The 27,786-nt window shown below is 33.9% G+C and overlaps 1 protein-coding gene across 21 annotated transcripts in view; it reads right to left on the reverse strand.

Annotated features, from left to right (window-relative positions):
• The window catches only part of LOC130541769 (uncharacterized), a 120,146-nt gene that overhangs the window by 88,881 nt on the left and 3,479 nt on the right, over positions 1–27,786 (reverse strand). For 9 of the 21 annotated variants that reach the window (XR_008955881.2, XR_008955874.2, XR_010113012.1 and 6 more), the window contains exons 2-3: positions 20,774–20,902; positions 9,269–9,305 (exon numbers count right to left, since the gene is read on the reverse strand). Coding sequence is in view for 5 of the 21 variants with exons in the window: in XM_057303083.2 (XP_057159066.1) it covers positions 9,269–9,305; positions 20,774–20,880 (144 nt within the window). In the remaining 16 variants the exon portion in view is untranslated. Of the gene's footprint in view, positions 1–9,268; positions 9,306–11,384; positions 11,505–20,773; positions 20,903–27,786 lie in introns of all 21 variants that reach the window. The other 12 variants (XR_008955871.2, XR_010113011.1, XM_057303079.2 and 9 more) reach the window with 3 other exon arrangements.

Raw genomic sequence — 27,786 nt, forward strand, 5'->3', positions numbered from 1 at the left:
TATGATGTTATCTTCTATAACTTTTATAGTTTCAGTTCTTAGGTTTAAGTCCTTAATCCATTTTGAGTTGATTTTGTATAATGTCAGAGATGAGGATCCAGTTTCATCCTCCTGCATGTGTCTAGCCAATTATCCCAGCACCATTTTGAGAAAAGGGAGTCCTTTCTCCACTTTATGTTTTTGTTTGCTTTGTCGAAGATCAGTTGGCTGTAAGTATTTGGGTTTATTTCTGGGCTCTCGATTCTGTTCCATTGGTCTATGTGCCTATTTTTATACCAGTACCATGCCATTTTGGTGACTATGACCTTATTGTATAGTTTGAAATCAGATCTTCAACATAGTACTGGAGGTCTTAGCCAGAGCAATCTGACAAAAGAATGAGATAAAGGGCATCCAAATCAGTAAAGAGGAAGTCAAACTGTCCCTGTTTGCTGGCGATATGATTGTTTGCCTTGAAAACCCTAAGGACTCCTCCAGAAAGCTGCTAGAACTGACAAAATAATTCTGCAAAGTTTCCAGATACAAGATGAATGTACACAAATCAGTAGCTCTTCTACTACATCAATAGTGACCAGAGAATCAAGCCAAGAACTCAACCTCTTTTACAATAGCTGCCAAAAAAATAAAAATAAATAAAATACCTAGGCATATACCTAACAAAGGAGTCAAAATACCTCTACAAGGAAAACCACAAAACACTGCTAAAAGATATAATAGATGACACAAACAAATGGAAACACATCCCATGCTCACTGACGGGTAGAATCAATATTGTGAAAATGACCATATTGCCAAAAGCAAGCCACAAATTCAATGCAATCTCCATCAAATACTACCATCATTCCTCACAGAGTTAGAAAAAACAATTCTAAAATTCATATGGAACCAAAAAAGAGCCTGCATAGCCAAAGTAAGACTAAACAAAAAGAACAAATTGGGAGGCATCACACGACCTGATTTTAGTAAGTTTTTGAATGTTTCTGAACACGTAAGAAATAGTCTCAGTTTATTACAACATCTAAGCAATATATTCATTCCCCATGGATTTTAAAGAACACAAAACTCACTTCCCTTTTCTATTTGTGTATTATTGTATTATAATCATGCAGTTTTATTTACTGTGACTCTCAAATACGTTTTGAAAACTAATAATATGACTTTTCCCTCATCATTTAAAATTAAATTTCTATTTTTAGCTTTGTTTGTTGCATACTATTTACACTTCGCAATCAAGCCATTTTAGATTTTCTACAGCCATACTTACTGTCACATAAATCTTTTTCCCTTCATATTTCTATCATTTATTGTTAGATGTGTTTCAAAGACACTTAATTAACTGTATAAAAAATATGATTGTTTTTAACTTTTGTGTGTGTTTAATGACTCATTCTAAAGACAAGAGGCTACAATTACCTTGAAAAACAGTAAGATAAGTTTTATAAAAAGATCAAAAATTAATTATATTAATATAGTATCCAACAGTTAGTAGGTGGTTTAGAAAACATCTAGATATTTCCTCTACTTAATAAATAAGTCTGTTGGGGGGGAATATTTGCAAACCACACAAATTAGTTAATATCTGGTAATTAGTTCTTATCCAAAATATATAGGGAACTCAATTCAATACCAAGAAAACAATCTGATTTAAAAATGAGCAAAGGACATAAATATACATTTATCCAAAGAAGACAGACAAAAGGCCAAAAGGTATCTAAAAAAATTCACAACATAAGTAATTATCAGGAAAATCCTAATTAAAACCACAATGAGATATCACTTAATACCTGTTAGAATGGCTATTGTCCAAAAGACAAAAGATTACAAGTTAGAAGAGGATGTAGAGAAAAGAGAATCCATATACAAAACTGTTAGTCATAATGTAAATTAGTACAATCATTATGAAAAATATAGTATAATGGTTCCCAAAAAAAATTAAAAGTAGAACTACCATATGACCCAGAAACCCCAGCACTGGGTAGTTACACAAAGGAAATGAAATCAGTATGTCAAAGCACTATCTGCTTTCCCATGTTCTTGCATCATTATTCACATATTTTCCATACTTAATAAATAAATATGTTCTATGTCTGTGATAGGTTATGACTTCTCTTAGAAAATGCATTCCATTTTACAGGAGTCAGTTATACATTTCCCAAAACTGCTAGACGTTTATTTTTTTCTTTTGTTTGAACTCACATCTTCATTTCAATATTTTATATTTCTGGGATATAGCCCAGATTCCAAGAACTTAGATAAGAAATTTTGCTTTACTCCTAACTTAGTGAGTTCCTTTCATGTTTTTAATTCATAAGTTATTTACTTTTCCTATCATGAGGCATCACGTTTAAAAAAATGTGTTTCTATAACATAATAATAATTTGTGCTTTTTGTAGGAGTATAAAAATTATGAGTAATGGCTTGATAAGAAATATGAAAATATTTTGGATTTCATGAAAAATACAAGCTATGTGAAAATAACAATACCTGTGAAAGCCTAATTTTGTTTTTATTTAAAATATTTTTATTGCAATGATATATCAAAAAGAGAGTGTTCATTTGCAAACATTGTTAAAATTGGTTATAGAGCCTTGATTAATTGAACTGGTTAGCCGCTTTATTTTCTTTGGATATTTCTAGTGTTTAGCTATGAAGTTATAGTCATATTTATATTTGCATATAGTCATATTTATTTTGCTACATAATTGCCTAAGGTTTGGGTGTTAATTACACTGTTGAAACTAAACATTCTTCTTTCTGCAGCATACCAACTTTCTCTTGTTTGGAGTTTCAGTCCCTAGTGTTTTTAGAAACAATGCTGCTTCTCCTCATGGTCATTTGGAAGACAAATTTAGAGATGACATAATTTGTTTTTGATTGCAGTAAACTAAATTAGTCTGTTTCTGACAGAGCCTCTCAGGAGACTGCAGCTATGAAGTCAGAATTCTTAGTCCAGATTAATCTCTTTCAGCAGTAAACGTAAAACATGATAATATTTCAAAGTTATATTTGGCACATGACATTCCAGTGGTTGATTATAATTGGATCTGCATTGCTGATATATTGCAAAGACTGATTACACACATGAATAGTGTTATTTTATTGTTATTTTGAAAATTTGGTGAAACAAAAGAATCCTAGTATATAATAACTAAAAAACATATAAATAACTAGAATTTTGAGACTCATATTAGCTGAATTGCCAAATACCAGAATGTGTGGCAGAAGTGAAAGTAATATTTGTTGCTTTTTCTTCCAAATTTTTTTTTCACACTATTATGCCTTGCTGGAAAACAATGGTATCTTGTTTTGATGATTAGTCAAAAATATTCAATACCATGGCCTAAGATAGGAAGCACTAAAGTAACTTTTTCTGGAAAAGTAGAATGTGAACTCATCCCTGGAGAACTAAAAAATTTGGACACATGAGGCAAATAAGTGGTGGGGACCATTACATAAATAAATAGCTAAATTTGAGGAAGCTCTTTAGAAATATATAGAATTGTGTTTCAGATTAATGTGTCCCTTTGTAGTGGAAACTTTGAGTGACAGTTTAGAGAATATGCTACCTTAGAAATTCTACTATTGGCTTATAGTCTGTTCTTTGGCTTGTAGGCTTCCATGCCTAGTTTTTCAGCATCTTCTATTTTATTTTTCAGATGTAAAACACTGAAACACAAAATATGGAAAGAAAGAGACTGAAAAATACCCAAATTGAATAATAAAAGTTCAAGAGGCTTTTGTGTGTAAATTTGGCTTGGTGAACGTAGAAGAAAAACAAATGTTTCCTGTTACCAAACCAAAGTATTAATAACTAGAAGGCTTGTGCTATCTCAATGGAGTGATATTGGTCAATGATTTCAAAATTTCACATTTCATAAGCTAAATTTTTGGAGTTTGTATCTCAATATATGTGTATTTAATTACATTTGTAAATTACATGATATGCAGTAAACAAATTTATTATTTGCATTTAAAACAAAAATATAGTAATTGAAGAGCATGAAATTAAAAAAAAAAACATAAAATTCCCCAAATTTCTGTTTGTTATACCAATGAATACACTCTAGGATGTATACATCACAACTTAGGAACTGCTTCTCTGGAGCATATCTCATAAACTTTACAAATTCGCATGCACAAGGGGCGCTCTGCTCCAGATGTTCCTTGGATGGGCAAAGGGAACAATTTCTTGTAAAATTCACATGGAGGATATTTTCTAATTAAGTACAGTTACCCTTTTTTGTGTCATTGAAATGACAAAGCACAGTAAGTAATGCAACTTATAACCAGATTGCGTTATTTTGTTAAAATGTGCAGAGGGTACATTTTAAAATATAGCTTCAACTAGAAACTATATATAGATGAGTATAGGGGTTAAAAGAAAGTCTGTCACCAGAGTACATTTTCATAACCACATGGTTATACTCAATAGAATTGGAAAGACTTAGCCGGGGGCGGTGGATCACGCTTGTAATCCCAGCACTTTGGGAGGCTAAGGTGGGCGGATCACGAGGTCAGGAGATCGAGACCATCCTGGATAACACGTCTCTATTAAAAATACAAAAAAAATTTGACGGGCATGGTGGCGGGCGCCTGTAGTCCCAGCTACTCTGGAGGCTGAGGCAGGAGAATGGCGTGAACCCAGGAGGCGGAGCTTGCAGCTTGCAGTGAGATGAGATTGCGCCACTGAACTCCAGCCTGGGTGACTCCGTCTCAAAAAAAAAAAAAAAAAAAACACAAAAAGAATTGGAAAGGCTTATTATTTGTATATCTGTGATTGAGAATGATAAATATTATCCATAATTTCTGAAATGTTATTTATACTCAATTTCTAAAGAGGAAAGGATCACAGTGATATTAATTACTGAGTCTAGAAAATTTGCCATTCAATCTTTATTCCTGTAGGTTTTTTTTTTTTTTTTCCGTTGTCTCACTTTGTTGCTGAGGCTGGAGTGCAGTGGCACCGTGTCGACTCACTGCAACCTCCGTCTCCTGGGTTCAAGCAATTCTCCTGCCTCAGCCTCCCGAGTAGCTGGGAATATAGGCGCCCATCACCACACCTGGCTAGTTTTATATATATTTAGTAGAGATGGGGTTTCACCATGTTGGCCAGGCTGGTGTCGAACTCCTGATCTCAGATTATCCACCCACCTTGGCCTTCCAAAGTGCTGGGATTACAGGTGTGAGCCACTGCGCCTATCCATCTGTAGTTTTATAATATGATTTTTCTGTTCTTTTAAATTATTAGTTACATGGTTATGAACACAGTATGCTAAATATTTCAATCAGGAAGTAAATTCAAACAGTTATAATGAGTTTAAGTGTTAAAATTGCCCTGCAGTCTTATCAGTGACGTGATAATCAATTCTAGTTCATGAACCCTTGATTTGCACTATCCTATACAAATGCTATTAGCCACTAGAACATTTCCATCATCATAGCTCTTATCGAACAATACTGCTTTAGTACTTTTTAGAACTTTTTATTCCTTTTACTCAGTTTGTATTTCAATATTTGCTTTTCCCCCCATGCATTCTAAATTAGTTAATTTTTTTTAATTTTAATAATGTATTTTATTTAACCCAATATATCAAAAGCATCATTTCACATATAATTACTATAAAATTATTGAGGTGGTTACATTAATTTTTTCATACCTTTTCATACTAACTCACATACATTTTAAACTTACAGTACCTCTGAATTTGGACTGGCCATATTCCAAGGTTAAATAGCCAAATGCTGCCAAACACTACATATTGGACAGTACAGCTCTAACTATAGCATCTCTTAACTTTTCCCTTGGCATTTCAGTGAATTTACCTAAATTTTATTTTGAGAAGCTGAGAAATAAGATCCCATGGTCTCTGTCTATAAAGGAAACAGCTCAATAGAGTTGTGAAGATGTCCAATATATACAAAATCTTACATATCTCAGAACATTCAAAAAGAGTCAGACCTATCAAAATGGTATCAAGAAAGCAAAAGACTACAATGGGCAGATATTTTAAAAAAAATGCTAAGACTTTCAAAGTTTCATCATCATTGTTAACTTTATATTTTCTCTGCACTAACACTTTATCTGATGAGTTTTGAATCTCACATTTTAATTTTTCTGTGATTAAATTATAGGTTGGACATAATATATGCTAGACAGATAATGAGATACACAAGCAGCAGACTTACAAAATAAAAAGAACTAACTCCTATTAAGTTTATGACACACTATGCACTGTGCTAGGCACTTTCATATATTGTTTTATGTAACACTTGGCAACAACACCATGAATACTATTATTGACATTTAAAAGTGAGGAACAAAGAATTTAAGTAATTTCACCAAGTCTCATAGCCAATAGGTAAATGGTAGAGCCAGGATTTAGACCCAGAGGCAAAGTCTTCAAGTTTTCTTTTCTTTTTTTTTTAATTATACTTTAAGTTCTAGGGTACATGTGCACAACGTGCAGGTTTGTTACATATGTATACATGTGCCATGTTGGTGTGTTGTGCCCATTAACTTGTCATTTACATTAGGTATATCTCCTAATGCTATCCCTCCCCCTTCCTCCACCCCATGACAGGTCCCAGTGCGTGATGTTCCCCTACCTGTGTCCAAGTGTTCTCATTGTTCAATTCCCATCTAAGAGTGAGAACATGCAGTGTTTGGTTTTTCGTCCTTGTGATAGTTTGCTGAGAATGATGGTTTCCAACTTCATCCATGTCCCTGCAAAGGACATGAACTCATCCTTTTCTATGGCTGCATAGTAGTCCATGGTGTATATGTGCCACATTTTCTTAATCCAGTCTATCGTCGATGGACATTTGGGTTGGTTCCAAGTCTTTGCTATTGTGAATAGTGCTGCAATAAACATACGTGTGCATGTGTCTTTATAGCAGCATGATTTATAATCCTTTGGGTATATACCCAGTAATGGGATGGCTGGGTCAAATGGTATTTCTAGTTCTAGATCCTTGAGGAATCACCACACTGTCTTTCACAATGGTTGAACTAGTTTACAGTCCCACCAACAGTGTAAAAGTGTTCCTATTTCTCCACATCCTCTCCAGCACCTGTTGTTTCCTGACTTTTTAATGATTGCCATTCTAAGTGGTGTGAGATGGTATCTCATTGTGGTTTTGATTTGCATTTCTCTGATGGCCAGTGATGATGAGCATTTTTTCATGTGTCTGTTGGCTGCATAAATGTCTTCTTTTGAGAAGTGTCTGTTCATATCCTTCACCCACTTTTTGATGAGGTTGTTTTTTTCTTGTAAATTTGTTTGAGTTCACTGTAGATTCTGGATATTAGCCCTTTGTCAGATGAGTAGATTGCAAACATTTTCTCCCATTCTGTAGGTTTCCTGTTCACTCCGATGGTAGTTTCTTTTGCTGTGCAGAAGCTCTTTAGTTTAGTTAGATCCCATTTGTCAATTTTGGCTTTTGTTGCCGTTGCTTTTGGTGTTTTAGACATGAAGTCCTTGCCCACGCCTATGTCCTGAATGGTATTGCCTACGTTTTCTTCTAGGGTTTTTATGGTTTTAGGTCTAACATTTAAGTCTTTAATCCACCTTGAATTAATTTTTGTATAAGGTGTAAGGAAGGGATCCAATTTTAGCTTTCTACATATGGCTAGCCAGTTTTCCCAGCACCATTTATTAAATAGGGAACCCTTTCCCCATTTCTCTTTTTTTTCAGGTTTGTCAAAGATCAGATTGTTTAACAAGTGTTGCTAAATGCTTTCAAGAGACCACAACTTTGCTAGATGCTATGTATTGTCAAGTTTCTGTCAGAAAATTTTAAGACATGGTTCTTTTGTTCTGGCAATTTATATGTTATGAATAATCTCACTAACAGTCATTTTGTTAAATGTGTATTGATTTGATAAATATTATGTGTGATCCATAAAATGTATACATATATTTCTAATTTATTTTGAATTAACTAGATAGACACATAAATTCACATATAGAGTGATGTTTTCTTTAGATGATAGTTTATATATAAAGGAGAGATGTGACTATAAGACTTCAGGTTACACTTGGTAGACAAGGGCATTAAGTTCTGACTAAAACCTGACCATGATGAGCTTCTTCATTGGAACTGATTAATGATAAGTCAAAGGATGCTGAGTAGCAAAGCAATTCAAGTACAGCATTAGAAGCAGAGAGAAAACAGAAAAAAGTGGAAAATGGTTTGTTGGTTTACTTTTTCAATCTATTTATACAGTGGGGTTAAATTGTATCTGCTAGTTTTGGTTCAAAAATAGTATAACCCATGGGAATATGTTTTAAAAGATCAGGATCTTGTGCTGTACTTATTGGCTGTCCACATGCAAAAAATTAATCGGATCTTATGCCTTTTGCCAAAACAGGCTCAAAATAGATCACACACCTAAATGTAAAACACAAAACTATAGGACTCTTAGAAGATAGCATAGCAGAAAAACTTAGATGACCTTAGATATGGTAATGACTTTTTAGATACTACATCAAAAGCATGATTCATGAAAAAATAATTCATAAGCTGGATTTCATTAAAATTAAACATGTCTGCTCTGCAAAAGACAATGTCAAGAGAACAAGAAGACATTATAGACTGGGAAAAAGTAGTTGCAAAAGAAATATATAATAAAGGACTGTTATCTAAAAGTTACCAAGAGTTTTCAAAACTCAACAATAAGAAAACAAAAACACTTGATTAAAAAACGGGCCTTGACAGACATATTATCGAAAATACATAAAGGTAGCAAATAAACATATGAAATACTTTCCACCTTATGTCATAATAAATGGAAATAAAAGTTAAAACAACCATGAGATATTGCTTCATTCCTATTAGAACAACCAAAATCTAGAACACAGACACCACAACATTCTAGCAAGGATGTGGAACAAAAGCATCACTTATTGCTGGCCGCAATGTAAAATGGCTCAGTCACTTTTGAAGAGATTGGTAGTTTTTTATAAAAATAAACATACTCTTAGCATTCAGTCCACCAAGTGTGCTCTATGGTGTCTACTCAAAGGAGTTGCAAACTTATGTTCACACAAAACCTGCACATGGATATTTATAGTAGTTTTATTCATAATTGCCCTAACATGAAGGCAACAAAGATACACTTAGGAGATGAATGGATACATAAAATATGGTACTTCTAGAATATGAACTATTACTATTCAGTGCTAAAAAGAAATGAGTTCTCAAGCCATTGAAGGACTTTAAATGCATGTTACTAAATGAAAGAAGCCAATCTGAAAAGAGTACATACCTTATACCAGCTATATGACATTCTGGAATAGATAAAGCTATGGAAAGAGCAAAAAGATGAATGATTACTAGGAGTTGGCAGTGGGCAGGTAGGAGGGGAGATGATGAATAGTTGGTACACAGAGTATTTTAAGGTCAATGGAAGTGCTTTGTATGATACTATAGTGGTGGATACATGTCAGGGTAAATTGTCCAAACTCACAGAATGTACATCAACAGCAAACCCAAATGTAAATGATAAACTTTTGGTGATTTTGTGTCAATGTTGATTCATCAACTGTAATGAATGTACCACTCTAGTTGGGGGATGTTGATAATGGGGGAAGGAATGCACGTGTTGGGTAGAGGGTATATGGGAAATCTCTGTACCTTCTCAAGTTCGCTTTGAAACTAAACCTGTTCTAAAAAACCCATTAATTCTTAAATAACATGTATGTTATTATCAAAGGAAAGGCTTTTGTTTAAGCATGAGTTAGATATGTGTACCGAAAGGCAAGAAACCAGACGAGAGAAATATGATTGTCAGAACAATCAAAGTAAAGCTAAGGGTCAGTAAATGTGGAGGCAAATGTATTATCTATGTAATAACATAAAATATTTGGAAAATGAAGTTAGAATATCTGGATTTGAAGTCACCTCCCTCATCTATTCCTCACTTCTCACTCTTTATTTGCTCTTTCTACTTATCTCAGCCAAAAACTTGAAAATACCTTATAGGGAATGTCAGAAACTGGTTTCATTATAATGTTCCAGCCTCATTTTAAACCACTTCCACACTTTCTTTGCTATGACCATTCTGTGCTTTTTTTTCTCTTTCAAATGCCTAGGCTCTCTCTCATTTCTAAGACTTTACAAATACTATAATTTCTATTGAAATACTTTCCATCATCCTCTTTATCTTCTTAAACCGCTATCTTTACAACATTAGTTTCCATGGAAAGCTTTTTTGACTTTTTACACTGTAGTAAGTACTCCTGTATTTGCTCCCATTAGTATCTAGCATTAATGCTACTTTAGTAGTTATTACAGTCTACTGGAATTTTCTACTCTGTATGGTGCCTATGATCTTCAAGAATCCTGAGGAAAGATTTCACAAATCACATTTATTACCTCTTATTTTTATAGCATTAGGTATACTAATTAATATTTTTAAAACTATTTGTTGAAAAACAAAATGCTTAGAGAATTTAAATAATACACAAAGTCACAGAGCTACTGACACTTAGGATACGGACAAAACAGCTCTACCTTCCTTCAGAGTTTTCTATCTCCAATGCAGAATCTGATTTGACCTTATATTATTACAGCTTTGTGTTGAAAGCATATTTTCTCAAGTTCATGCTCCCTTTTACTATACCTGTGAGTGACACAAAATGAGAGTGTTTTAGGAGGGACAATATGTGGCATGTCTATTTATGCTAGAAGCCAATGTAAAATCTTATAGAGTGATTTAGGGATGATTTTTTAAAATAATATTTTGTTGGTAGATTTCAAAGCAAGCTTTTTTTTTACAACTTTGCACATTCCATGGTCCATTGATATTAGTTGACATTTCAAGCAATGGTCTTAAATCTAGCTCCTCTACATTCAGTCTTTATTTCATTAATAATAGAAATGAGGAATACACTTTTTTTCTTGCCTAGTTCACTTAAAATTCAAAGACACAGTTTTAGCCAAACACAATAGTAAAGATGTAGATGTGTGTATCAACAATAAAATATAACTTTATTTGGCCTTAAAAACAAGAAACAAAGTTTATTTTTTAAAGGTCTTTAAGTGGAAAGAACTGTTTATACATTCCTCTTTCCACATTAAAGATACTTTTTATATGTATATCCTGAGGTATTTTTCATCAGAAAAATATTTTAAAAATCTGAACTTTGTAAAAACTGTATTAGTGAATAACTCAATTTAGAGTTTTGTACGCACAAAAAATACGTGTCTACATACCGACAGGACTGGATGCCTATTGTCTTTATTCTCAAGCATCATTTCACTTATTCTGTAAATAAAACTTCTATGTCTTGTAAGGAACTCATCCATAAAGTTCAAATAAGGTAGAGATTGACTCTTAGCCACAGACTGTGTGCAGCTGTTCATGGGGCAACTGTGTTTACCTCAGTATTGAGCATCTGACATGTGAGGGTTCAGTCAAAGTCCAAATGTGTGATTTGATACATAGGAGAGAAGGCGTCAATGGCCTGAGGGTTGTCACAGACATCTTGTTCATTTTGTGTCTATAAAAATAAAATTAAGCAGAAGCAGTCATGAGATACTGTGGTAGGGATTTGAAATTTTTAGTCACCTAACATTTGAAAACGGCTTCTTTACAAGTGAATCTCAGTGTGGAAGAGAAATAAAGTAGATGTTTTCTCTTCACTATTCCCAAAAGCAAGACCGTAAGATGTGAAGTATACATGACCAAATAATAGCCCAATTTGGGAAGCTTAATACTGAAAGAATAATGTAAAAATAGAGGAATAGAGGTTACTTAGAACAGTGAATTCAGAGTCCAGGCACATAGCAGTGAATATTCTGGGTTGTTCTAATTCTGTCACTACATTTTTCTTAGTCTAGGACCTACCCGGTGCATTGCAGCATATTTAAAATCTCTGGTTCCACATATTAAATGTTAATAGCAAATCCTCAAACCACAAATGGACCAATAAATTTCAAAAGGTCCCAAAGGCAGTCCCTAGTGAGAAATATTGTTTGGCCTTGCTGAGAAAATCTTTTGTTCCCTGCCTACTTTTTGAGCCTGGTTCTTGAAAATTCTTGCAAATTTTGTGAGCTACAAAATATTCTTTCCAACCATTTATTTACTGCTTGAATTAGCAAAACTTGGTTTCTAATGTTGATGACTGAAAACTTTAAATAATACAGACACAAATTCCTAACAGCATATTTGAATTCCAATGATGACAGTCATTTTTTTTCTTTATTTCTACACTTAGGTAGCATGAATCAATGGATTTTCCTTTTGGCCTATTACAGATCGAGTTGGGTTTCTGTCATGTCACCAAATGAAATATTCTTGATTAAAAATTTATGCCTAAAATGTCAATTTTGACCTGGAGAAAAAATGAATATAAACTTGAAATATTCACGTTATATCGAGAGCTTTACCTGTGCTACTTCTACCACCTAAAAACTAAGCATCAACTTTTGCTTTAGAGGTGTACTCACTGTCTGCTCTTAGAATCTCTTTTCGCATAAACATGCATATCTTTCTTTCATGTTTCATACAGGTCTCTGTCCAAATATTAGTTTATAAAAGACTATTCTGATGTTTATTTTTTTCACATTTTACTTTTACATGTTATTGATTTATCTGGTTATATGCTTGTTGTCTGCTTCCTAGAGGTAGAAAGTCAGATCCATGAAAGAAAAAAATTGATTTTGTTTAAAGTTCCTTTTCTGGCACCTATAACACAATACTCCAAACATATAACAAATGCTAATATATATTGACATATGATCTAATAAATTAGGTGTACATGTTTATTTTTTATTTATACACATATAAATTGTCATTTTGGAGGAATTTGTATAACTCCAAGTAGGTAATATAGATAATTATGCTCCTCAATTGAAGACATATTATGATCATTCATTTTAGATTTTAGATTCATTTCCATTTAGATTTCACATTCATTTCCATTAATAGGATAAACTTTATCCTATTTTTTGATTGGACATTTTTATTATTGTTTAATGTAATTAAATTACACTAAAAATTCCTCCTTCTTTGTTATCTCCTTCTCTCTCAGGTGAATACTCATTTAATGTATTATTGAGATATATCTTCTGCTAATACATGTAACACTGTTTTTGTATGTATAGATTATTTTAATTAGCTCCAATTATATTGTTTTAGATTTTTCTTATTACATTTCTATATCTATTATTTTTAAATTTAATCACATTGCTGAATATATATTCACTTTGCTTTTGACTATTTAGTATTCTATATTATGCATCCAACATATATTTTATTTGTTATCCTATTAATGGAATTCCAGTGTATTTTTAGTTAACTGTTCCCACTAGCTAAATTACAATGAATACTTAAACACATATATGCTGTTAAAATTAATGGTCTTGCTGTATCATAGGTAACATGCATATTAACGTTTAATATATATACTTTATGTATTTATTGATTATTTTTATTGTGTTTTTTTTTTTGAGATCAAGTCTCGCTCTGTTGCTCAGGTTGGTGTGCAGTGGCATGATCTTGGCTCACTGCAACCTTTGTCTCCTGGGTTCAAGAGATTCTCCTGCCTCAGCCTCCCAAGTAGCTGGGACTACAGGTGCATGCCACCACGCCTGGCTAATTTTTGTATTTTTAGTAGAGACGGGGCTTTACCATGTTGGCCAGGCTGGTCTTGAACTCCTGACTTCAAGTGATCCGCCCGCCTTGGCCTCCCAAAGTGCTGGGATTACAGGTGAGAGCCACAATGCCCAGACACATTATTTATTTTTCTAACGAATGTACTGTTGATGTTTCTCTTCCAAAAGATATGATGTTGTGAAATACATGTCTGAAAATTAAAGTGTTTGCTTCATGCTATTCTGAATTTTAAGTACTCTTCTAAAACACAAAAACAATTATTGCAAAATAAGAAAGAAGGTATTCATTGCAATCTAAAATTTTCTAGGTGAATTTAAAATTTAACCTTATTTCATATGTAAAAAGTAAAAACAAAACATATTTCTGCTTGCTGGTCACTCTAAGATAAATAACATTTGAACTTGAATAAGATGTTTCAATATAACATTTAATTATGAATAATGAATTATTTGCTCTTGAAATTTTAGCTTTGCCCAAATAAAGTTATATGACTAGTTTTGCAAAGACCTGTCAATTTTATTTTCCATCAAATGCAATGTAAGGCAAAAAACTGCATCTTATATTGACTCTGGCATCATTTCAAATTTCTAACTTTTTTTTTTTTTTTTTTTTTTCTCGAGATGAAGTCTTGCTCTGTTACCCAAACTGTAGCTTGGCTCACTGCAACCTTCACCTCCTGGGCTCAAGAGATTGTGCTGCCTCAGCATTCCAAGTAGCTGAGATTACAAGCGTGTGCCATCACACTTGGCTAATTTTTGTATTTTTAGTAAAGACGAGGGTTTACCATGTTGGCCAGGCTGCTCTTGAACTCCTAACCTCAAGTGATCTGCCCACCTTGGCCTCCCAAAGTGCTGGGATTACAGGTGTGAGCCACCATGCCTGGCCTCAAATTTCTAATCTTTTTAAAGCGATGTTAACAATTTTATCTGAAAGAAATGGCACCACATATGCATTAAATTCAACTGGTTATCTTGATAAAATTAAAAATGCAACAATATAAGAGTGAATTTTGGAGGCAAATATCTCTCTTGAAAACATAAAATTTGAAAATATTATATCTCATGAATTCTAAGAGGTTTTTGTTTAAAGATAATAATACACATGTGTGACTATCAGTACCATACCTATTTATGAACAAAAAATTCAAAATGTTTTATTACTAAATTCTAATACTGCTCATTTATGTGGTAATTATGATTACTTTTGTATATTATTATTCATATATAATCAGTACTTCTCTTATGGAAGATAAAATGCAGATGTGTACGTGTGTGAGAGCACATGTTAAAATTGTGTAGAAAGAGATAGCTTATAAATACGGTAAAAACATATACATTAAATATAATACCTTATAGTTTTAGTAAATGTGCTACAAAAATACTACAGGGTCATGCATTCTGATATAAAAAATAATACACCGTGGGAGAAAAGAAACAGTATATTTTACTTCATAAACCTAGGATGTACACCACAGCTAATAAAATTCTTAGTATTTGTTGTGTTAATTTGAAATAAGTTAAAGAAGCGATGTGTATGGTGGTAAGAATGCTAGATAAAGAAACAGAAGCTTTAATTCGAATCATATGTCACCCACACAATGATGCTAAACTTTTTGAGTTCCTAGATTACATGTTATTCATCTCTGCAACTGCAGTACATGAGTATAATTGGTACCCAACATTTCACAAATGAATGAATGTTTAAAATAGTTAAATAATGCAGACACCACTTACCAGGTGAATGACATGGACCAAGGTAATCACTGAATCATCTTAAATTATAAAATAAGATTAAGCTCTATTTTACAAAGTTCATACAGTACATGATAGCACTGTGTGAGCATGGTGGTCTCAGGATTTACTATGCCTCAGAAATGAGTTCCTGGTTTCAGAGAGCTCTTAAAGCAGTAATTAAAACTAAATTTGTGTAAAATTGGGTGTAAGAAAGGAGTTGAGAGTTTATTCAGAAGAACAAATTAATTACCTAAACATAGTATGACAGTGTAAGGTGTTACCCCAAATGGCTCACTTCTAAGAAGGACAAAAAGCTCTTTATTAATAATTATGCCAGGGTAATAGGCTGAGTCATAAGTGTTCCCAGTAAACTCAAACACTTCTTCAGTGGTACTACTTGATACATGTTTGATTATAGTTATCCATAGGTTAGTCAGAAATAAAACTAATATACACGATATCTTTCACAAGAAAAAATTTCATTTCATATTTTCTCCAAAATATTATGCTACTCAGATCTTCTCCTCTAATAGAAAAGAAAAATAATTGAAGTCAACCATAAATCTAGACTGTGTGCATAATAAACCATATGCGTAAATGAATCAAGATGTCAATTAAGTAGCTCAGAAATATAGACATCATCAAGTATATCCTACATTTAATTTACTGGGGTCAGTACATTTTTAAAAAGCAATTGCCATGATATTTTAGAATGCAAATCACTCATGCTGGTTCAATTAGATCCAGAGTTAAAATATTTTAAGTTCAGGCCGGGTGCGGTGGCTCATGCCTGTAATCCCAGCACTTTGGGAGGCTGAGGTGGGCGGATCATGAGGTCAGGAGATCGAGACCATCCTGGCTAACACGGTGAAACCCCGTCTCTACTGAAAATACAAAAAATTAGCTGGGTGTGGTGGTGGGCGCCTGTAGTCCCAGCTACTCGGGAGGCTGAGGCAGGAGAATGGTGTGAACCCGGGAGGTGGAGCTTGCAGTGAGCTGAGATTGCAACTCCAACCTGGGCAACAGAGCGAGACTCCATCTCAAAAAAAAAAAAAAATACATATATATATATATATATATATATATATATTTTTTTTTTAAGTTCATCTTGTGTGCTTTTTTCAGACATGTATATCATTTAGTACACCATTGTAAGTTCTTATAATGTTTTATAATTTCTGTAATTATATAATTATAACTTACTTATAATTAAGTAAATAAATATAACATACATAATTTGCTGAGATGGTATAATTAAAAGCAATGTTTATTTTTATCTTCTACTATGTAATAACAGCCAATCTGTTTTCCTCTGAATGTATTTTCTCCATTATTTTGTTCTTCATAGACAAACTGATAGGAAGCTTAAAAAGCAAACAAACAAACAAACAAACAAAAAAACCTTGATACCTATAATACATATAGTACTTTTGTGCTCACTGTTTTCCAGTTTCTAATTATCCTTTATAATTTGCTCCTGCTTATTTTTATAGATCTCTCAATTTTTCCTCTTACCAAATATAACTAAGTAATTACAAAGAAAAGTACAGCTTTATAACAGGATAATTTAACAAAATTAGAAACATTGGAAAGTTAAACACTAAACAGTTAAAGAAAGTTACTGCATTGGCATGAATATAACTGTTTTCTGTGATGACAAATCAATCAGTAAGAAAAATAATCAACAAGCAAAAATGAACTGTTAGAAATAAAAACAATAAAACCTTCAAATACTTATTTTAAAACACTTCAGAATCTTTAAGGACATTTTCTACATGAGCTGTTCCAATTTTAGTTAGACAGGATGTGTAAAGAAATAACCACTGTAGCCAAATTTCTAAAGAATAAAATTTGTCACTAAGTATTAAATTCTCCAAGAAAGAAAGTCTCGCAACACTCGTCTACATGATGACAAACTTCTGCTCTGAAAGTGTGCCACATATTACTCCTTCAGTTCTCCTATTAACAATTAAAATTGTTTAAATATATGGAATAACAAGGAAGTTATCTAAGCACAGTTTATAATTTTGCAAAATCAGGCAAATAAAGGTAAAATAAAAGTACGTTTCATGAGAAAGAATACTATGACTCCACACCTTGGTATTTTCAAAGTCTAATACTATGCCTGGCACAATAAAGGGAATTCATTTAAAAAGTCTTAATTGCCTTGAGAGCTTGAAGTGGCTGTATTTTATTTCTTTTTATTATATATTATTATTTTTACAATTAATAACAATGCAATTTTAAACATTTTATTATTATTATACTTTAAGTTTTAGGGTACATGTGCACAACGTGCAGGTTTGTTACATATGTATACATGTGCCATGTTGGTGTGCGCACCCATTAACTCATCATTTAGCATTAGGTATAATAAAACATCTACTCTTTGGTCAGGATTTCAGGGAAACTGACTACATGCAGATGTTTAAACAAAAAATGCTCTAGATAATAAAATCTTTAATGGACCAAGCATAGCTTATTGAGGCTGACACCTCAAGCCAATTTTATAGGCAGCTCTAGAGATAAAATGGCTTTCACAAATGTCCCATATTGAAGAAAGGAGATCATGCCTTTGTCATCCAGCATCCTCCCTGTGGAGGGAGACAAACTTTCACAAGGCAGCTCTGTTTAGTCTAGAAGATGTGATTCTCATAGGCAGCCCACACTTGTGGAAGTTTAGGAATAAGCTCCTTCGTCTTGAAAGCAGGACCTTTGTAGAGCACCGCCTCACAATTTTCCAATCATTCCATTCCATGTGCCTTGAACAATGAACTAAGCCATTCACACATACTTGGAAATCTGCAAATGTTCTTATCTCAGACTTCATATATTCCTCCAGAAATTAGATAACCACGTGATCATGTATACTCTTTCAAGTTTTTCCTATTTAGGGTGTTTTCCCCTGATGACTGTTTTCCAAGTACTTAAATGGGGTTGTAGTGTAGCAGTGTTTCATTTTCAGCATATACCCATATACTTAGCTGACCCATTACAGAACCAATTTTGGCATTTTCTCCTCCATCCGTTGATTACAAGAAACTCTTCATTTGGCCACAGATAAGGGCTTGTAAAGAGCTGCAGTGTGATGGATCATTTGGGAATCTGGGTCATGGCTCATGCAGTTCACTTAAGCTCTCTGGCCCTGATCTCACTTAATTCTAAATGAACCAGTTTGTTCTCCCTGAACCTTATAAGTTTTAGGATGTAAGAAAAGACAGCTTATGATAGGCAATTCTGCTTGACAGGTCATGATCAGATATTCATCATTACATTTCTTAGGATGATTAGAACTGTTTATGGTAATATGTATAATTTTCTGCTGCAAGTGGTATAGGCGTATGCCAGAACATTCTGTGAACTACTAGAAACTCCACGTGGGTTCTTTTTCCACCTAGGATAACTAATAATATCAGTTGCAATTAAGTATAAGTAAGGGCATAAGTAAGCTACATAGGGTCTGCTTGTTTGTATGGCCCATTTAGCAAGGCATTTTCTAGATCATGAAGAAGTCCACCATATATCATCTTTTCTTCTTTGGTTGGAGGTATGAGACACTATAATTTTTATTTTGGACAAAATGTCCCTGCATGCTCCAGACCACCGATGTGTAAGGTCCTGGAGTGTTGACAGAATGAATTCATCTCCCATCTTGTGGAATGCATGCATCTCACCAAAGTTCTTGCTGCACCTTGCTCTTTCAATCTATTTAGCCTGATGTCAGCAAGATGGAGGATAAATGTCATATTCTAAGAAATGTTCAGATTGTCCATGTTCTTCCATACTGAAACATCAAGTTAGAGATCTAACAAAGACTTAAGACAAAACTTTAAAATTATAACTATTAGTCCTACTAGGTAAATGTGAACTTCTCCTCTTCCTCTTTCTTTGTATGTCTGGAAAAGCACATTTGCCAGATCCATGGCTGCAGAGCACGTGCTTGAAGCTATTTTAATCTGCTCCTGAAATTGATACTACACTGGCACACGATAAAAATTGGAGCTAGTGCTTGACTGTTACTGTGATAATCCACTGTTCTGTGCCAGGATCTATCTTCATTGTTTCTCTCAAGAAATTGGTTGTCATTCTAATTTTTTTCTCTTGTATGTAATATGTCTTTTTCTCTGGCATCTTAGAAGATATTATCTTCATTCGTGGTTTTCAGAAGTGTCTTTATATTGTACTTATTATGGCTTCATTTGCATTTTTCTGATTGTATAAACTTTTTTGCATTTTTGAACATAATGATTTATCAAGTTTTGAATATTAAATCAATATTTTACAAAATACATTTCTAATTCCTGCATTTCATCTTTTGGGCCTTAAATTACATGTATGTCAGACTGCCCTAGATTATCTCAGATCAATTGGGCTCTATCTTTTTTAGTTGTTTTTGCTGTTTACATTAGATTGTTTTTATTGCTGAGCATTTAATTATTAATATATTTATTTTTTCTTCTCCTTTCTCTAAACTGCTTTTAATTTCATTCTGTATAATTTTAATTTCTGTTATTGTATTTTTCATCTCCAGTAGCTTGATTTGAGTCACTTTTATCTTTTCCATTTTTCACTTCATTACATTCATTTTTCTTGTTCTTAATAGCTGCTGTAAAGTCCTTGCCTGCTTCTTTCACCAACCTTATCATTTCTCATCATTTTCTATCATTACTGTAATTATAATTTATCTACTTCTTTACATTTATTTATCTTATAAGTTCTATTATTTGAGTATTGTTTCTCCCAGAATTTTTCTTGATGTCTTTTAATTTTATATTTATATTTTTCATTATCTATGTTGTTTCTAAGTCTTTCTCTACTAATTGAATTTATTCTTCTTAAGGGCCACAATTTCCTACCTTTGCATGATGGTATATTTGATTGGACATTTGGTATCATAACTATTATACTTTTGAGTGATTGATTGTGGTTTTTTTTTCCTGTAAATGGTGATGTTCTTTGCTTCTACTGACAATTTATTTGTGAATTGATTGAATTTTTTTAAGTTTTCCTAAAGTGTTTTAGTAACAGCTGACTTGGACTATTTTAGCTGTACAACTGAAATATTGCAACTGTGAAGTTTTCACTAAATGTCCAGGTGTCTTTACATTTGCAAATTCTAACATAAGCATCTTTTAGCCCTCTGTGTGTTCTGTGACTCTAGGGTTTATCTTGCCTGCTTTCCATAACTTGGGAATCCTAATCCTCTGCTACATGTTTTTACAGCCTCTGAAAATAATAAATTCATATACTGATATGGTTTGGCTGTGTCACCACCCAAATCTCATCTTGAATTCCCATGTATAGTGGGAGGGACCTGGTGGGAGGTAATTGAATCATGAAGGCAGGTCTTTTCCCGTGCTGTTCTCATGATGGTGAATAAGTCTCATTAGATCTGATGGTTTTATAAGGAGGAGTTTACCTGCATAAGCTTTCTTTGCCTGCTGCCATCCACATAAGATGTGACTTGCTCCTCCTTGCCTTCCACCAGGATTGTGAGGCCTCCTCCTTATAACGGAAGCAGAGCATAAAAGCTCGAAAAATTTTCAGCCTGACAATGTGACAGAAAAGAAAATTCCATTTACTGAGGAAAAATCCAAGCCAACTGCAGAAATTTGCATAAGTAATGAGGAGCCGAACGTTAATCCCCAAGACAATGGAAAAAATGTCTCCATGGCATGTCAGAGGTCTTCACAGAAGCCCCTCCTATCACAGGGGCCTAGGAGAAAAAAGTGGTTTCAGGGTCCAGGCCCAGGGTCCCCATGCTGTGTGCAGTCTAGGAACTTGTTGCCCTGAATCCCAGCCACTCCAGCCATGGCTGAAAGGGGCCAATGTAGAGTTTGGGCCGTGACTTCAGAGGGTGCAAGCTGTAAGCCTTGGCAGCTTCCACATGGTATTGAGCCTGCCAGTGCATAGAAATCAAGAATTCGGGTTTTTAACCTTCACCTAGACTTCAGAAGTTGTATGGAAAGGCTTCGATGCCCAGGCAGAAGTTTTCTGCAGGGACAGGGCCCTCATGGAGAAACTCTGCTAGGGCAATGCAGAAGAAAAATGTGGGGTCAGAGCCCCCACACAGAGTCCCTATTTGAGCACCACATAGTGGAGCCGTGAGAAGAGTGCTACCATCTTGGAGACCCCAGAATGATAGATCCACTCATAGCTTGCATTGTGTGCCTGGAAAAGTCGCAGACACTCAATGCAAGCCCATGAAAGAAGCCGGGAGGGAGACCGTGCCCTGCAAAGCCACAGAGGCGAAGCTGCCCAGGACCATGGGAGCCTACCTTTTGCATCAGTTTGACCTGGATGTGAGACATGGAGTGAAAGGAGATCATTTTGGAGCTTTAAGATTTGACTGCCCTGCTGGATTTTGGACTTTATGGGGCCTGTAGTTCCTGTTTGTTTGTTTTTCCAACTTCTCCCATTTGGAATGGCTATATTTACCCAATGCCTGTACCCCCATTGTGTCTGGGAAGTAACTAACTTGCTTTTGATTTTACAGGCTTACAGGCGGAACGAACTTGCGTTGTCTTGGATGAGACTTTGAACTGGACTTTTGAGTCAATGCTGACAGGACTTAAGACTTTGGGGGACTCTTTGGAAGGCATGATTGGTTTTGAAATGTGAGGACATGAAATTTGATAAGCGCCAGGGACAGAATGATATGGTATGGCTGTGTCCTCACCCAAATCTCATCTTGAATTCCTGCGTGTGTTGGTAGGGAGCCAGTGGGAGGTAATTGAAACATGGGGGCAAGTCTTTTCTCATGTTTGTTCTTGTGATGGTGAATAAGTCTCACAAGAACTGATGGTGTTATAAGGAGGAGTTTCCCTGCACAAGTTTTCTTTGCCTGCCACAATCCACGTAAGATGTAACTTGCTCTTCCTTGCCTTCCACCATGATTGTGAGACCTCCACAGCCATGTGGAACTGTAAGTCCAATTAAACCTCTTTCTTTTGTAAATTGCCCAGTCTCAGGTATGTTTTTATCATCAGCCTGAAAATGGACTAATGTATATACTTTACCACTCTTTTAAACTACAGTAGTAAAGTAATTCTATTACAAATTACTCCAACAGAGCCAGAAACAGAATTCCTCTACCTCTTCTAATTATATTTTGCACCCTTTTTCATATTGCATTCTCTGGAGAAATCAAAATTAATAATTTGGTGTGCACCATTCCTTATATTTACTTATAGGTAGGATAATTTTAAATTTCGGCTGATACTATAAATATTTCTAAGAAGCATTATTTTACCTATTATAAAAATATCATATTTCCAATTTTAGGTGATAAAAATATAAATTATCATATCACTTTACTTTGCTATTTGTTCTATCTAAAATGTATTTAAAATTTATTTTCTTTTTTGGATTTCAGAAATTTCACCAGCATATGTTATTTGTTACTTTTTCAGTATTACTCCTGAAGTTTTGTGTAAACCTTTTCAACTGAAACACAATTCCATCAATGGTGTAGAAAGCTTTCTTCATTCATTCCTGTTCTTATTATTTCTCCTCCATCTGTTGATGTTTACTATATTGTAACTTCTATTATTTAAATATTTGCTCTCCTGGAACTCTTTGTCATGTCTTTTAACCTTATCTCTGTGTTTTTCAAATCATTCTAATTTCATTCCAGGGTGTGTGCCATATTTTATTTGTTTTGTATTTCAAAATATAAAGTTATTTTGTATCTCTTTCTGAAAGAGGTGATTTCTTTAATTTTATAATTTCTAAATTTATTTTGTGTAACTTAATGTTTTTCTGGAATATTTTGTTTTGTTTGGTTTTCTCTTTTGCTTTCACTAAGCTCTCCTTTATGGCAATATACTTATGTATTTATATTGGTCATCTTTCTTCTTTTTATTATTTCAGTCATGATACTTCAGCCATTGTGTGTGGTATCTTTCAACATTTGTTTTGGCTTTTCAGACTAAACAGACAATAAAAATAATATCTGAGTATTTTCCTCAGTGGCCTGATGTTGACTAGATGAACAAATAGTACTCCTTTCTTTTTAGGGGCAGCCTATGTTGAAAGACCCATCTTTTTTCAAATATAATATGTAAAAGGTTATTGGCAAGTTGACATTAATCCTCTATCAATGCTAAAAGAATATAAAATCTTAATCTTCCTACAGTTACAGCTAGGGATGTCATACTGATCTGCTCAGAAAATCAAGAGATTGGTTAGACTCACCCTATAGCTTTTTCTAAGGTACAGAGGTCTTCATAATTTCCTTGATGCCAAAAACATTAAATACCTACATGTGCATTTCTTTTGGCCCTATTTAGAACTCATATTCTTAAATGTAATGAGGATCTTCAGACTCAAAAAATTTGTGATGGTTAATTTGGTTGCTAAATTGTACTACCAGAGAGGTAGAAGAGGAGACAGATATGTTTAAGTTACATTCGTTCCAATAATTATTCTACGTACTTATGCTAATACATTTTGTATTCCCTAATGGTATAACATGAGTTTGAAGATACAATAGTTGTCATTCTGTTAGAGATTAATAATAAAAATATCACATAAGTCTCAGGTAGCTACCTGTGTGAACTTGATCAAGTAAACTTGTGTAGTTTTCTTGTTAGGCAAATATACATAATACCGATCTTCACTTCATAGGATAAATCTAAGTCTAAATTGATATAGAATAGCGCCTACCCATATTCAGTACTGCCTAAGTGGTAAATATTACCCAGACCTTGCTCCCTCTCTATTTTTCCCTCTCTGCCTCGGTTCCTCTCTTCCCTTTCATACACACTGGAGCAAGTAAAGTTAGGTGGGTGATATCCTAGATCCATTATTCAATAATATTTCTATGTAAAAAAAAGAAGTTGTTTGAGAGTACTCCAGAACCAATCTTAGTTTTAAATAATTTGAGCATGATGAAATGATGAGAGTTTAGCAAATGCCATGATACATAGAGGTTGCAGTTTAAATTTAGGCACCTTCAGATAGAAGAGCAGAAATAAAGCAATGATATTTATTCTGTGTATGATGATTATGGGAATATTTTCACGATCAGTGAAAGTAAAATGGATGTATTGCTCTTTTATCTTTGGTAGAAAATGTTAGAGCATAAATGTCCATGGAAGGGGAACACTTTATTTGTCCCTAGAGGATAAATCGCTGAAGCAGCACAGGCCAGAATCCTGACAATTTGTGTACTAAGTCACCCACCTGTCACATGTGCAGAAATTGTTTTGTAAAATGTACCATAGCCAAGGAAGTTTTATTCAAAAGACAGAAAAAAAAATCTATGCACAGCAAACAATTTGTCAAATTTCTTTTAGAAGTATGAGCTCTGAACATATGGAGCAGTGTCAGTCATTAAAGAAAAATGAAACTGCAATGTGTCTACAAAAACGCTTTTCTGGTAGAAAGAGCTAGTTGTCTGTGTGTATCCCTTAAAAGAATATTCAATATCTGTAGAAAAAAATGAATATAATGGTCAATTTCCAGTATGTACCTGGGCATCCTAAAAGTGTTGACTTTGTGCTATTACATAGTAATCCTTGTATTAAAGTAGCATAATATCATTAAGATAAAATGTTTACTACAGTGCTACCTTTGCAAGTGTCCTAGTTCTACATTCTGTATCAGACAGCTTGAATTTAAAAATGTAATTATTACATTTGTTCAATAATCCATACTAGTCTACACGTAATGCATCTATTTTTGACAATTTATTGGATTTAATACAGCTAATGTGTCATTTATTTCATATGTTTTATAAATAGGACAAAGTATGTATTTTATACTTTAAAGATTTTAAAGTAGTTATCAACTAATTCCCTACCGTGTAATTTTTATAATGATGCCTGTGTAACATCAGTTTAAGAATTTAATAATGTAGGCCAGGCCGGCGGCTCACCCCTGCAATCCCTGCACTTTGGGAGGCCGAGATGGGCAGATCACCTGAGGTAAGGAGTTCAAGACCAGTCTCGCCAAACATGGTGAAACCCTGTCTCTACCAAAAAATACAAAACTTAGCCAGGCATGGTGGAAGGTGCCTATAGTCCCAGCTACTCAGGAAGCTGAGGCAGGTAAATGACTTGAACCCAGGAGGCAGAGGTTGCAGTGAGCTGAGATGGTCTGCCCTCCAGACTGGGGGACAGAGTGAGACCCCGTCCCCAAAAAGAAAGAAAGAAAGAATGTAATAATTGATTAATTATATTTCCTTTTTCTATAGTGATTATACTTCAATGTTTTTACATAGTAATAGCAGGATGTTGTTTAACAAACCTGAAATCCAAAGTCAGGAAATCTGAATTTCTGCATTCAAGCACAATTTCAGCACATATTATTAATGTTAAATTTTATTTTTAAATATGTCAACTCCTGTGAACCTCAATGCCCACATATATGGAATAATACAATTAATATTTTTGGTACATATTTTGTGTTAGATATAGGGCTCACAAATGTGTACTCATTAATGATATGAGGTATAGTTTTGCTGTCTTTCCTTATTAAAATGAGAAACCAGGCTTAGTAATTTTTCCAAGGTTACAGAGCTCCTGGTAGGGCCAGGATATTGACTCAGGCATTTTTCCTGCAGAACTTACAATCTTAAAAAATGGAGTGTCCTATTTGTGTTAGATTGGCAACAGTAATGGCCCTGGAGTTTCACTCCTCCTTGTATTTATACTCTTGTGTAGTCAAGGTGTAATTCTCTGCACCTCAGCTTGACCATGTGTTCTGCCTTGGCTAATGTAGGGACCCAGGTAACAAATATGACATAAGTAGAGTTATGAATAGCAATTATACATTGGGCCTTGTGCTTCTGCCCTCTTGAAGAGAAGATCATGTCCCAGTCCAATCTGCTTACTCCGAAAGGAGGATGAGAGAAATGTGACAGACACTGAGCCCAGATGTCCCATTTATCTCAGCCAGACAGCCTTGATAAGCTAAGCCCCACTGAGATCAGTGAATTTCAGCCAATGACACATGAGCTATAATTATACAGTATTGTATTATTTTTGTAATATTAGTATGAGTTTGGGAATATTTCTTATAACCCAATAGCTAAAAGATAGACTACATCTCTAACTATAACATAAGAGGAATATTTACATCTCAGGTTTATGGAAAGGCCAAAATTTGAAAATATTTATATGTGGGAATAGGTATTCAGAAATGTGTGTTATTTTTACTTACTCTGATTTATACAATTTTCTAAAGAGTTTTTCAGGTGGTTTGAGAGGGCAAAATAAACTTTAATTTGGACACTACTCCCCCACTTTCTGTGAACATTGTTTATCAGAGATTACATTAACTCTTAAAACCTAAGGGCTTAACAGATATTTGACAATTACCCAGAAATCTTCACCCAGCTTCACTTCCAACACTGAAATATAATGGCCGATTGGATAAACATCTGATCAGTCATTCTATTCCTTCTATCTTTGAATCAAATTCTATATATGCCTCTTTTTCTTTAATAGCATTCACACTGGCATAATGCAAACTTTCATCAACGCTTTCTAAGACTGGATTAACAGTTCCAAGACCTATAAATAGACTACCAGGAAGTTGGTGCTTTTAGGCTAGCTACTTTCAAGTTAATCATCAATGCTCCCACTAGAGTGATCTTTATAGCAAACAAATATGCACATCTGACTCAGATATTTTCAGAGACTAAGCATGTTTTATTGGATACATTCTAAATTATTTTGCATCACATAAAATACCTGTATATTTCTCTTTAGTTTCAATTCCTAACATTTTCCCATATTACACAACAGCCTTTGTCCCCCAAACACAAAATAAGCAAATCACAAGGTTCTGGATGAGCAGAGTTTCTTAACTATTTTATTTCTTGGCATATGCTAAGTCTTTACTGATTTGTATATACCAATGCATTTTTCTGCAAATATTTTTTTCTTTCTTGGACCTAAGAGAACTACAATTAATCTCTTTAATTCTCTACTCATATTATTAATTCTTAATCTATCTTCCCTATCTTTCTTTATTGCTCTCACTGCAGCTCTATTCAGAAAATATTTTTTCCTTTATAATTAATGTTATCTTCTCTAGAATATGTATTTCATAATGATCATATATGTTCTTTCTTTCTATCTGATTACATAGCACTTGAATATAATAAAGGTTTCACCAACTATTGGCTAAACACATTAAGTAAGTGATTATATAATTCATAGACAATCTATTCATATTTATTGATGTGTTTTTTTGAATAAAAGTAATCAAATTCCTATGCTATAAACTTGATAACCTGACAATTATTTAAGTTATGATGCGTATGTATGGAGTTGTATAAAATATTGGACTAAGTTACCATCTCTAAACTGACCTCAAAGTGTTGCAAAATTAACTAATAGTAAATCATAACAGATACTTACTATTAATATTTTGAGAATGTGAAGAGAGGATGTAAAAATTCTAAGTAGATATTCTGGATGG

The sequence above is a fragment of the Pan paniscus genome, chromosome 7 (assembly GCF_029289425.2).
Source record: "Pan paniscus chromosome 7, NHGRI_mPanPan1-v2.0_pri, whole genome shotgun sequence".
NCBI lineage: Eukaryota > Metazoa > Chordata > Mammalia > Primates > Hominidae > Pan > Pan paniscus.